General features: G+C 35.2%; 1 protein-coding gene across 1 annotated transcript in view; it reads right to left on the reverse strand.

Moving 5' to 3' along the window:
* The window catches only part of LOC104406770 (dystrophin-like), a gene marked incomplete at both ends in the record, with an annotated part of 32,268 nt that extends 17,992 nt beyond the window's left edge, over window positions 1-14,276 (reverse strand). The window contains 4 exons of the mRNA XM_010015860.1: window positions 1,826-2,094; window positions 2,759-2,879; window positions 10,294-10,450; window positions 14,104-14,276. Of these exons, the coding sequence (XP_010014162.1) occupies window positions 1,826-2,094; window positions 2,759-2,879; window positions 10,294-10,450; window positions 14,104-14,276 (720 nt within the window). The remainder of the gene's footprint in view (window positions 1-1,825; window positions 2,095-2,758; window positions 2,880-10,293; window positions 10,451-14,103) is intronic.
* Between the last annotated feature and the right edge of the window lie 299 nt (window positions 14,277-14,575).

Here is a 14,575-nt window from a genome sequence, read left to right on the forward strand (position 1 = left end):
AAGATTGATGTTCTTCATTTCTGTAGCGTATGTCAAGTAGACACTGCTGCTCACCTGGCTAATGCTTTGTATCAATGCTACATGCTCTTTTTCATAAATGTTCCTATGTTAGCTTTCTTAACTGTATTCAAGCTTTCAGGCAGACTAATATTCTTTTAGTGTTAATTTCCTTTCAAAACAACAATTTTGTATACGAGTAACTATGAATACAATACTATTATTGAAAGTTTATTTTACGTAGTTAAACTCTTCTGAAGAAAATAAATGTGGACTACATTTTGTAGAAAGGCCTATATTTGCCTTCATTTCTTGTACAAAAGTAGCCAAAATATAATCTTTCTCTTCCATCTTTGATAGCATAGGACTATATTCATAAATATTTTAAGCAATTATGGTACAAATTAGGTAAAAGTCAGGGGGTAGGTGGTAGCATCTAATTTTAAACTTGAAACAGAAGTCTTGGTTTCTGTCTGGTCCTAATATTAAAGCTTCAGAAGGAATAAACAGACATCTACTAATTGATAGCACCTTCTGGATTTTGTCATGGCTGTTACTAGTGTTTCATTATGTCCTCTAGGATGGATTTTTTTTTTTTTTATATATATAAATTTAAATGTAACAGGATTCAGCACTATAATTATGGAGTCAACAGTTATGGTCACAGCTTTACAATTGAGCGACTTGCTTTGTTTTCAGGTAAAATCAGGGACTCAGTGTTTCTGTTCAGAATATCTTCTTCAGAATTACAAAAACCCCCCTGGCTATGATAAAAGGTACTTTCTGAGAATTTATAAATGTAAAAATTTAAATGAAGATAAACAAATTTTCCTGCTGTTCATCAGCTACCAAGTACTTCATTTTTCTTGTATAATATTTGTACAGGACACTCATTAAATTTTCTGTGTGATTAAAACTTGTGAACTTTTTTTTTTTTAAATAAACTACATTTGATTTTTAAAGGCATTTTTTCTTGCCATTGTTTTATCTTGCCATATCATTCTATTTCCTCTTTCTCTGATCCTAATGTTCTACTAGAGAAAATAACAGTCAGCTCAGGTCTCTTTCAAAATGACTGATGATTCCCATTTATGTGAATGGAACAGAGGCACTTTGTTCTTATCAAAATGGCAACTGCCTGTACTGTGCTCTAGCTAAAGGAATCCTGTAGTATTTATAAATTCTAGCCATGGCAGCCACGCTGAAGTAGGACACATCCTCATGAGTTGCTCAATAAGCAACAATTTTAAGAAACAACTCTGGAAAGCAAATAAGCATTAAGTTATAGAAAATAATGACAGTTTTTCCAGGATTTTTTTTTTAACTATCTTACATTAAGAGGCCTAGTTATCAAATAATACAGCAAATAACACCACTGCGATAAAAGAACAAAACCACAGATTTTAATTTATTTAAGTTCTACTCTACAAGTATAGACACAATTATCTATTCATCATACTCACAAATTATAATAAAGAGCAGAATTAATTTTTTATACTTTTATCATGTACTCTTCTATCTATTCTCTTTTGCTTTCTTTACTGCTAACTGCATCTCCTGAGTTAACAGTGAGTATGCTGAGGATATTTACACATTCCTGTAGTGCTTTTTACCTATGTAAGCATTATACATTCTCAATGGTAATTCGATTCCATTTTAGTTGCAGAAATTATAAAATCCTTTTTATGTACTTTTAAAAATAAATATAAATCACTATGCTATAAAGCTATCAATTTCTCATTTTCAAAGATAATTCCTGATTTGGGGATTCATACAATGAACAAATGAATTACTTCATACTCAGAAATACTGATATTCTCACACATACCTTGACTTTTTCTAAGTGATCCTGCAGAGAGTCAATTAGCAGATCCCCCACTGGCTGCCAGGATCCCTTGAACACTTCAGCCTGGCGTAGTTTTAGGTCCAGTTCATCCATTGCCTCTTGAAGGCCCTGCAGTCTTTCAAGAGCATCATCTATCTTCTTTTGCCAATCAGCAGACTGTAGATTCAGCTTATCCCACTCAGTTCTGACCTCATCTGCTTGCCTTTGGAGAAGTTTTGTGACATTGTGGGCCCTTTCCTCAGGTGGCAGCTCTAAATGTAAAAGTTAAGAGGCTTTTAAGACATATTCCATCTTAGAAGAAAAATAATTGCCATTTGGGTAAGTTCAAAGGTCAGTAAGAAACTGTTCATAACCAAAGGTGCTTGTGAAATTTATTTTGTTTATGTATTAGTGTTTGAAAGTCTCTTAACTAATTTAAATCTTGATACCATACAGATCACCAAAATATGCATTTAGTGTATAAAGGCATTTTTAAACGTGCAACGTGTAGCTAAAAGTTTATCAACTGTGTCCTACAAAATAGTTCTGCACATACATAAATATTAATCACTGTGAATCTTTTGCAGCAATTGAGTGGATTTGGGAGTTTCTGTACTACTGAGACTACAAGTTGAATTTTAAGTTAAATTGCAGCTTTCAGACCTCAAATGGGCCTATAGTTATAGATAGGTCATGAAGGTTTAAAGCCAGTTTCAAAATCTGCTTATAAATATGCATGTCTATTTAGTGCCACAGTGTTCAGAAGGATTGCTAAGAGTTTCTTTCATCTATATTTTTAGCTTAGTCTCTGAATACTGACATTCAGCTTGGAGTGTAAAAGGAATGCTTTCACAGTGGCTGGCATAATTTATTTAATCAACATTGATCATCACTGATCTTTCCAGCAATGTGTCATTACCCTCTTTCTTCAATTACCTCTTGGTTCTGGGTAGAGCTTCTCTACTCCCTCCACAGGCTGCTCTGCTGAGAGGATTCGCACAGTCTCAAGTGCACTCCTGATAACAGGTTCTTTTGTTTTCAGCTCCCTCTTGAAAGTCTGAGATGAAACAAAAGTATTGTAAGTGGATATATAATGAAATACTGAGTGCTAGCCTCTTTTTTCATCAAATTTAGAACAAAATTTCCAACAACAACTTCCATGTATATTACAAGTACCTACCAAAAAAAGGTAAAAGTGATAATCAGCTTTTGCTTAACCTGAAATCACATTATATTCAAAGGTGCAAATCTACTGCCAGTATACTGTGAAGTACCCAAGGTTGCTGATCAAATTTTCACTGCAAGAGGGATCCCTTTTCTTGATTTGTCAGAGTCAACTCCAAAACTAAGCTGCATGGTGCAAGGCTTTGGCTGGCTATGTACTGGACCACACCAGCATAGCTAACAGTTCTTGAAAGCAAGATTTTCCGCATTGTGAAGGTAAATGCAATATATTTCACAGCAACCTACCTCTTTGCTGCTGCTGCTGGCAACTGTTAAATCATATGAGAAAAAAAAAAGGACCAGTGGATATTGACATGTTAACCTATAACAATCAGTAACAAAAAACCCCATTGTAATATAATAAATCATAGCACTCTTTTCTAGTATTAGTGTAGATACATGTCCTCCAAAATTACATGAACTATTTGACACGCAGAGTCAAGGCAAAGGTGAAAGTTCAGAAATATGATCTAGCCTAGATGGAGGCATGCATGAGTAAAAATTAAAGGGCAGAAAGTAGTTCTTATGAAATAGATAATTCCTAGTTACTTTAATCAGTATTTTTTATCAATTCCCATATCTTCAAGATTGCTTGGTGATATATTCTGTTTCTTTTCGAATCAACTGTATTTCTCCATTTTACCTCTTCCTTTCCTGTTATGCTTTTTGGCATCTGTCTCCTTTCTTTCCTTTTCTTCCTCTTTCCTTTTCACACTTTTCTTCATCCAGCAACAGCTCCTTTTACTACCTCTCTTCTATTCCCTGCTTTTAAAATGACTGTGAGTAAGATTCTCTAGGCTGGTATTTAAAGTTTTGGTAGTTTACTGAAAGTACACATATCTACGTGGTTTTGGTTTTTGGGTTGTTTTTTCTTTTTTTGGTTGGGTTTTGTTTGTTTGCTGGGTTTGGTTTTGGTTTTTATTTGTTTTGTTTTGCTTTGGGGTGGGGTTTTAAGGAGAACTTAAGGTACCATTAATCTGAATCCAAATGTTCACCACACAGAAATGCAGATGAAGCCTGGCCTGTGGGTTGTTTGCATGTTGCACTGGGTCGTTTGCATGTTGTATCGAATTTATCTAAATGGTCTTTAAATACTGTTTTATTTCAACATTTTCTTCTCTATTTATGAAACAATATTGAATCCATATTGTTTTCAAGGAGCACAGATGTAAAATATGCAGATAATTATAGTACAGTGTAACACAAAACACAACACTGCAAAAAGGAGAGCCATGTGCCATGAGTAAAAACCAGGTATTTTACTCCAGGGATTAGAAAATTCTTTTTACATAGGCTTCTAACATAATAAATTCACCAATTAAATTAAATTAATTATTCAACAAAATTTGGGTTTCTATGCAAACTAATGAAAGATTATAAATTCAATACTAAAAAGTTCATTACACTTTGAATTATATTTGAAATGCTTTGTACAGGAAATACCTAATGGAACTAATAATGAGAATCAAACCTGCAGTTTATGATCTGAGCACTCACAGGTAAAAGATTCTTAATACACTTCAGGGAAGTAAACTTAAGGAAATGACTATTATTCTACTATAAATATTTAAATAATCTTTTTATTAAGAGGCCAAGAACTGACCATAACGCTTGTGACTGTGAATTGGGAAAACCCTTTAGCCTTTTGCTTTCTTGAAGGAAGCAACAAAGTAAAAAATGCTCATTTCATATCATCATGGACATTAATGGGGCTGGGATCCCCTCACAGAGTGTATCTCATGTCATAAGGGAATCTATTGTTTGATTAAGACCTGTGATAAATATTTTAAACAATCATGTTGACCCTTAAGAACCGACACTGATTATCAGAAATAAAGAGTACTGCATCCTAACAAGTAAACTACCATTGGACATTACTCTGCATAAAAACTGAGCAGGGTTACCCCATGGTTAAAACTCTTGGGCATTTTTAAGTTTAGATACTTTTATAATTCATACTTGACTCTCATTTAGTGCAATGGAAAGAGGAAATATAACAAGCTTTTTCATACCTCCAAATGAGGAAAATCTATTCCTTTAATTAGTCTTGGTGCTCACCTCACATTACATCGTTTTGTAGCACTACACTAGTGTGGCAGTGTCTGCAGCTCAAGTAAGCCGCAGGTAGCATAACTTAAAGTGCTTCCCATGGACTGGGTGCTTTGCTCTCATCTGATAGTGTTAAAAGTGACATCAGTAGTCATACTTATTTTTAAACATTATAATTTTGTAGCAGCTTAAAGAAATAATACGCTTCATCAATGTTGACAAATTATTTCTCAGAAATGTTTATATCCCAAATGGATCAAACAAGAGGCATATGCACAAAGGTCTGTTTTCTTTATACATACTGAAAGCAGGAAGGAGTCACAGATATTCCAGAGGAACACAGAACTACACCAATTTATAGGATATTTAAAAGTCAGAAATGCCTTTGAGCTATGTATTTGGGAATAAGCAGTACTGCTGTACAGAGTGCTGCTGCTGTAGTCAGGTCAACCCTATCTATTGTACATGTAACAATGAGAAGAACGCAAATACCATCTTTTCCTATCTATTGTACATGTAGTAACAATGAGAAGAACGCAAATACCATCTTTCAGCTTCCACTGTCTCTGCATAAAACCATACCAACCAAATACACATAGTGGCATTATGTTTCCAAGAGAGGTTTAAAAAGAGGTTTAAAGCCACATTCCTCTCTTGTGCAGCAGAACATGGATATCATAACCAGATAAGCATACTGCATCCCACAAGGTGTGTGAGCAGGAATCATTGTATCTATCTTCTCAAAATCATAGAGAAACACTAATGGAAACTTTCTGACTTTGTGTATTTTGTATTTAGTCACAAACAGAGAATCTCCTTCTCACTTATTAAAGGATAACAGTGAGCTACTCTGTTAAATGTTTTCCAGCTTTTCCATTCTGGAGCTGGTTGATGTGATTATAGTCTGTAAATCCCTAGTTTTAGAATAGCACACAGTATGGTTTTAAGACCTATTTACAATTCTCAATGCCTTCTCTAATTTTGAGCTGCAGTCTTCTACTAATTAAAATATGTTTCAGTATAAGAAATTTAAAAAGAAGGAAATGAAAAAAACATGAGAATACAGCAGTAGCACAGAACAGCACTAAAAATAATGAATGCTCATTTCATGCTATCCCATTCCAAAAAGGTTCTTACTGTATGAAGCCAGCTTTTCTGATTAAAGTTTTGTTGTGAAATATGTACACATTACCAATAAAAATGATAAGTAGCAATAAATGACATTTACTCTTCTTTTGGGAAAAAAAAAAATCTATCCAAAGCCTTGACAAATACATCTTTATATTAACCAGAATATCACTGAAAGCAGAATTAGCCTAAATAAATGTCTAATTTACAGCTAATGATTTCAGGCTAATTTCATTGAATTCCTTAACTTCTTCCACACTTCGTAGTGACTGTAGAGGAAATCGAATGTGCATAATGTATGACCTGACAAAAAAAATAAGTAAACTACTTTATTTAAGCATCTCTATTTGTCATCAACACCACAGCAGTAATGGCATTCTGTCTACCATTTTAATAATGCATATATTGATTAGCTTATCTCAGACCTCCACTACCTCCTCATGGGTGTCCCTAAATCTCTTTAGATGGAGAAACACAGATTGTTTAAATTGAAAGATGAAAATGTAATGAGAAGAGATTGCATTAGTAAAGCTTACATTCATCTCTGTTATTAGAAAAGCTGATATTTTTGCTTTTAATGAATTTTAAAGAGAAAGAGTGCAATTAAATTAACTCAAGATATTTCGCAACCAGAATGCTTTTTAAAAATGAGGGTTTACTTCAGTTTTACTTTCAATTTTGCCACCAGAAGAGGCTGAAGCAGGAATTGTACTGTTTAGGCACTGTTGCTATAGATGTGAAAGGGTTTCCAGGGAATTGTTCTATATTCATAAATGCTGTTTATGCTGTTAATACAATCACTACGCAGAAGACATGGTGACTCTTCAAAGAATGAAAGTCAAAGCAGGCTATCTGTCTGATGCCTAAGTTACTTAACTGAGATTAACTCTAACATGTACACAGTTGTTTATAAGATTTCAATAAAACATTATTATGATGCTTAGTAAAGCAATAAAAACTGCAAGATAATTAAATAATATTTTGATGATCAGCAGCATTTTTTATCACTGACTAACACCCTCACACATACAAACACATTCTAAGACTTTGGCACATACACAATTTTTTCAGATGCCAAAAATCAACAAAATGACCCACACTATATATAAGTTCAAACAAACAGCAGTTATGTGGGTGTATTTGGGATAAATTCCAAATTGTCTTGTCTAAAAATCACCTCACATCTATAACGCAACAATGATTTTGACTGCATCAATATCTTTTTTCTCAGTTGAGTTCAAGCTCTCCTCTGGCATAGATTCAAGCATTTGAAATTTTCATCTAAATCTTACTCTTAAAATTTTTAAAGCCAATCTTGGCAAGTAGGAGTATTCCAATGATAAGAACCAACTTCTTTTCATCCCTGCGATGGAAGTCTGAGGTATTCCAGTTGGCCTTGTAAATTATAGAGAGGTTAAATATGGTTTTTTTTTCTTTAGATTACATTTTTAAGGGGGGGAAAAATAAAATCAGTTTGTAACACCACTTTAGAAAAAGGATTCAGGCATAAAACCAGGTTTGCATTCATCATGCCATTTCTCAAGAGCAATCAGTTAAACTGCTTATAAATAATGTTCCCCTGCTGAGGTTTTTTCTTTTCTCCAATGTAGAACTTACCCGGATTCACTTCTGGCTTTACCTGGCAAAACCAATTCTTCACAGAAGAAAAGGCATTGTACTGATATATAAGACCAAAGCTGGAAGTTTGGGTCATTTAAAAGATCGGTCAGATCAGGTAGATACTTAAATTGTTTACTGAAGACTGATTTTCAGAACATACATTCAGGAGAATAAAATGAACAGTCAGGTGATTCTTTTTCTCAAGACCAAAATTCAACCACTCTTCACTTTCACACCCAACACTAAGAGCTAAGTTCTGTTCTTAAGCAGGGGCCTAAAACTCCTGAAAAAAACCCAGCTTTTCAGTGCTGTGCTCTAGTTTTAAGGTAGATACTTTAGCACTTGTGTAAGAAATCTTTGAAAAGCAGACAGGGTAACCTAATTTCATGGATTATGTTTTGTTCTTTTTTTCACAGGGAATCAGAATAGCTACAGCTAGAAAGGCCTTACATTAAACTACTGAAGTGCTACAGAACAGGAAGAGAAAAGAAGCCATATTTCTAAAATGAAAGAAGCTGCATTTCTAAAAGGAACTAAAATGTTCTAGCTTTGACTAGACTAAAGATTTGTGTCTGTATGTATCAGCATGTGGCAGAGAAGATGTATAAAGAGGAGCAGTGAGAAGATACATTTTTTAAAGTCACTTCGCATATATTTGTGGTGCCTTACTTCTATGCAACACTTCTCATCCCTGAAACTTTAAGCAATTCCACTGATTGGTGAGTGACAGAGAGATCACATAGTCCATTACTTACGTCTTAACATCTTTATGATGAATTCTGGGAAACTTTCAAATAGCTTATATAACAATATACAATATTAACATTTTATGAGAAACAATCTAGATTAAAAAATTCTTTGATCTAGGAGGAAAGGTAATCTTTTAAAATACTCAAATATTATGCAGATGACAAAAGTTTCATTGTAACAAACCTACACAAATCTTTCTCTAAGTCTTGCTTTGTCTCAAAAATTGCCTTTGGATAAAGGGTTTGAGTTAATGTCATGCTGTTTTAAAGCAACATCTATATTGTTTCTTTCATCCTGATGGGCTTAAAACTCCTTTATGGAAGTTGCTAAAGACAGCTGGCTAGAACAGAGACCTTAGGCAGTTCATGTATCTTAACTTTAATGGAGGGAAAGGTAAAAAGGGTTGGTGGTGCTCCATAAGTCATGGATCTCTTGGCCTCACTGTTTCTGTGATAAATGCCTGAAGTCCCAGGTAAAGTTTTGTGAGAAAGACACATCCAACACATCATTTCTCCAAAAGGAAGACCTAGGAAATGTGACCAAACTGTCTCTTGCAGCAAAACATTATATGATCTTAGAAAAGCATTGTGCACTGACATCAAAATGGTTTTTGTTCATATTTCTCTTTGGCTTTCTTGGCCATTAGGTAAAAAACAGGCGCCCGAAAAACCATATTGCCACTACCTCCCATCAGTCTGCTACTTGCTAAAGCTGAGTGTGCTATCCCAATTACCTTTCACATGGTTCCCTATTCCTTCACAGAACAGTTTCTCCCCATTTACTGTTTCGTTCAGCAATTTTTCAGCTTTATTTTTGCAGGACACTAGTTTCCTGATGGATTTCCTTACGGCACCAGTAAAAAGCCACCGCTGAGGTACTAGAACTGTGTTTACACATTCAGACATAAACAGACTGCAATGACATAGCAAATTAAAAGCTGTTTACCTGAAAGGAGACATTAGGTTCACATCAGACAGATATGAACTTGACTGAACACATGAAATAAAGCATAACTTTACTACAAAAAAACTGTGTGAATCCTTGGGGTTGTTCATTTGGTGGGTTTAAAAAAACCCAACCAACTTCCCATACAAGTGTTGGATTTAGGTTCCTTTTTACTACACCGCTTAGTCCAGAACAGTCCCCGTATGATGCTCTGCTGTTGTTTTTCCTTAAGAATTTCCTTATGAAACCAGTTTGAGCTATAGACAGTTACAGTCAGTTATCACAGTTGGTTCAGGATGCACACAGTTGTGCATTAGAGCTGATATCAATTACTCTTTTCACAAAAGTTTCCGAAAACCAGTAGCAAAATAGGGTTTCAAAACCAATTCAAAACCAAATTAAACATTAAGTTTAAATGCCTGATCTAGAAAAATTATCAGAACTAATTATTTAATCCTCAAATAATATTAAGTTATTGTTTGTTCTAGCTGTTTTGCGATAGGACTATGAAAATGCTGTGCTGCTTTTCAAAAAAGCCAAGCAGCTGGTAGTAAACACTCCCTTCTCCAAAAGGCTGATTTTGTAAGGTGTGTTTGAAAATTGTAGCTACTACTTTTTTTCAAGAAGTTCAGTTTTCATTGTTTCTAAAATATATTTCAAAGGGTATATTGCTTTTCCCAATAAGGACTGTTTCATGCAGCACTAACCTGCAAAACAAAAAGCAGAGACTGAAAGATCATTTAAAAAAATCATACCCTATGAATATCATTCTGCTTCTGCACAGTGGGAAGATCTCCACCAATGGGTGCTTGCTGTTTTAATTCATCCTCCTTCAATTGCAGCCATGCCAAAAGTTCCTGAAGAGAGAGATGTAAACGCTTCCACTGGTCTGTACTGGCTTCCAAATGGGATCTGAAAGCATGTATTAAATATAAGATATATTCAAGCACAGTGATAATAAAAACTGAACAGTACAAGCTTATTTACTGAGAAAGATCCTAGTGTTTCATTAACTTAATGATTTTTAAATAGCTTCCGTAGCTTTGAATTAGATTCTGGCAACACAGATGTAAATTTGGTTCCACGGTCCCAGCCTGAAACATCTGTTCTTTTCCCATGTCTTGGTTTCTTGTTTGTTTTTTTGTTGCTTGGGGTTTTTTTTTAGTTTTCCACTTCAGAGTATTGAACTGTCTCTCTCACTAAATGTGCACAAATATTACGGAGGATTAGCATGGAAGTAACCTAGTCATCACTTAGGATTACTAGGAGATAAATTAACTAAAATTTCAACTCAGAGAAGAGCAAGCATTTTTCTAAACTGCTACACCAACCATTCAAACTCACACAAGATTCATGCTCACCTTCAAGGTAAGAGAACCAATTCCATCCTTTCCCAAAAAAGTCATGAGGAAATTGTTAAAGCCAATAGAATCCTTTTACGCTACCAAAATGTCTGTGCCATTTGCACAGAGGTGTGAATGAAACTAAGTGAAACACTGAAAAATTGAAAGACAGAATATTACTTCGTGCAAACAATAAGGACATCTAAATATTTCCTCTGTGTATGTGTAAACGTGTCCTTTTAATACTGGGATCAAGTATTGAGCTACTAATTTTCAGCAACTATTTTCTGTGCAGAGAAAATATGCAACTGAAACATCACAGAACTGGTCAAATCTTCAACTTTGTTTCTACCATAGATAAGGCACACTAAAATTTTGTCTTTCTAGACTTGCAAATATGCTAATTTTTAATTGCTCTTTGGAATGAAATTCCTATTTCACTTCCAGTAATGTAAGGAGTCCTCTTAGCAATACAAACTGCATTGGAATCAAAAAGCTGTATTGCTTAACAGTAAAGTGATAAAATTTACAGAAGACAATTTCTTTTATTTCATATATTTTCTGTTTAACTTCCAGCTTTGTTTGCATAAGATTTCTCTTCTTTTTGAGTGACTGCATATAAAATCACATATTTTCTGACAGTGAAAATTCTACTCTTATACCTCATATAAAGTGGTCTATAAAGAAATGTGATAAACATGGACTCAGTGTTTTGCAGACCTTATTACTTATTTTGGATATGGGAATGAGGAATAGTTGAGGGTGAGGTCAGTTGTACTTGTTTGAAATGCTCTACAGATCCTGTCTTTTTTCCAGCCTCTTATACCAGGTAATTGGAGTGGCAAGGAAAGAGAAAGGAAAGGGACAGATTAGCCGTAGGCTGACAGAGAGCTGATGGAAATTTTTCTTCTTTTTTAAACTTAAAGGCTATGTGGGAGGGACACACATAGACCATGCTGTCTTTTGATCTCTGCTCTCACAGGGCAGCTGTGGGCTGGGGCAAAACTGCCTCATGACACGCACTGCTGGGGGTGGCCAGACCTGCAGGCAGTGAAGCTGGGTAAGCTTCAGGATGCCTCTGAAAGCAGCAAGGGGGGAAGAGAGACAGAGATGTTGCATGGGGTGTTGCAGGAGGTGACATCCAGAGCAAGGACCATAGGGCTTTTGGAGGGGATGCAGTCAAAGAGCCAACTTTCTGAGGCAGGTTGACTCCTGTCTCCCATATTTAATCAGTAAAAGCAAGCTTCTACTTCCTCCAGAGAAGGTCTGCAATTGAAGGCAAACACTAGAGTCTTCACTTCTTCCCTGCTTCCCCAGGTATGGCTTTACATGGTAAAAGTGTAAAAAGTGACCCAAAATGGTTTTGTTACTGCTACTGCACTTTGACCATTCCCAGTTTGGTGACTGGGAACCCATCTTGTTCTGCCCTTTCTTCAGCTTTGGGAATATATGTTTATGTATGTGCATGCTAGTGTATGTTCTACGCGTACACTCATATATTCATAACTGTATTCAAGCATGTGCAGACAAAACAGATAATAGGAAAATATTTTCTTTTAAATGAGTTAGTTATAAGAAAAAGTGTTTGTTAGGCAAAACTACGCTAAGTTATCCAAACAAAAGAGATGTAATAATAGAAAAGAGTTTGGCTTCTCTTGATATTGACCAGATATAGAAAAAAATGCCCACCTAATTTGAACAATGGCAGGGGTCTTCCATTTCAGCAGTCTAGAACTTAAGCTACATGAGGAGACTGGTGAAACTGATGCCTGGGGAACATTTGAAAATGTTTGTTCTTACACCTCTTTTGTGTAAGCATTGTGAAATCCATACAATACCATGTGATGGAAAGAAATAGCTCCAAGCAGGCAGGCTGAGAATAGCCTTTTTATTCAGTCTGGTGGCCAGTAACATTTAAACTGAACGTCTTAGAAGTTAAGAATTGTTTCTTATCGTAATCAATAAGTTGTTGAACACCTTAAGCCTTTTACAGGAAGCAAATATTTTAGAAAGGTCTATTGCTTTGAATGTTTAATTCAAGAAGTCACTGTGATATAACTAGAGTTACTATTTCTGAATCAGTTAATGGCAGTGATACATGAAACTGCAAAAAACGAAAGACAAAAAGTACCATGTATTTAATTTGATATTCGGCCAACTGACTGTTTTTCTGATCTCAAACATCGCTTCATTTTGGCAAGTTCATTGGTAAAAGGCATATGAAGAAAAAAATCTCCGAGAGACTTTGTAGGTTTATATCCCTCTTATTTAGCTCCTCAGGGGGGAAAAAAAAAAAAAAAGAGGGAGGAATGTGTCTCTTTAGCTACTAATATCTTTTCAACTTCATATCCTTTATTTATATTTAATGATTAATGTTATGAAGATGGTTTTTGTCATTACACAGACTGACCTCCCTCAGGGCCTGAGCTGAAAAAAGATATATCATACATTACTTTAAAAAGCATTTTTGCCTTTTGCTGCCCTTTGAACTACCACCAACACACAGCAAGTGAGCAAGTGAAAAAATGACCAAAAATGAACACAACAGACCTGGGCTGCCTACTGTAAAAGTCATGTTTCTTAAAAGAAGCTTCCTGGACAGTTTCTTTTTGAAAAGAAATCTTCAGCCCATTGAAGACTGTATCTCCATTTTGTAATTTGTAACATTACCATTTATTATATTTTTGCTTGCAAGCAGGATTTTTTCCTCTCATGACACTATCTATGGATTTCTATTATATCTGGATTTTATTTGGCAACTTTGTCCACTCTCCACACAACAGCTACAAGCTTAAATAACTTATCTTCTCATTTGCAAGGCTATTTTTAGTTTTGCACTGGAAATAGCAGCCTTAGAAATAAAGCTTAGCTTAAATGCAGGTTGTTTAATCACTTTCTTTCATGACTTGTTGATAAGTCATACCCAGATCTAGAAAAAGTCTACATTTAGAGGGGGTACAGTTACTGTTTAAACATGCTAATCACTCCTTCTGTAATCATAAAACCTCATCATATGCCTGAAATTGTAATCCTCTACTACCATTTTCACACCAAAAAGCCCTAATCACTCCTACAATGTTAAGCCAACATTCAGAATAGTACAAATAATTTCAAAATGGACAAAAAGTGTTATCAGAAACAAAATTAAACCTTTTTTCTGGCAAAACACAGCATTTCATCCTACACACCAACTGTAGGCTTTTGTTTATGTCCAGGTCCTACCTAATGTTTAGGGATTTCTTCCTAAGATCACTCCATCTGAGGTTCATGTTATCCAGGCGCCTCTGTAACAGGGCTGCATCATCAGAGCCTTCCAGGGACCTCAGGATTTTCTGCCCATTTTCATCCAGGTTGTGAAAGATGTCAGTATGAGCATCAATTTCTGCCTGTAGTTCCTACGGAAACAATAGAAAACAATAATGTGAGCTCTTCCAAAATCATAGAAATTATCACTTCTCAAAAAAGTGGAAAAATCCTCATTGCAACATTGAATTAACACAGATTTTGATTACTGCTTTTATGTACTGTGTATGGTATACACATTTCCCTTTGCACTGAATAACCACCTTTTCTCCATACAGAGTATACTGAAAAAAATTCAGGAAGTTGAAAGCCTGACAGGCAACAAGGACAAGAATATTTACTGTGCTGATGAGTGAAAAAAACCCCAACCAAACAAACAGAAAACCCTCAG

This window comes from Nestor notabilis, unplaced genomic scaffold, assembly GCF_000696875.1.
Source record: "Nestor notabilis isolate BGI_N333 unplaced genomic scaffold, ASM69687v1 scaffold4686, whole genome shotgun sequence".
Taxonomy (NCBI): domain Eukaryota; kingdom Metazoa; phylum Chordata; class Aves; order Psittaciformes; family Psittacidae; genus Nestor; species Nestor notabilis.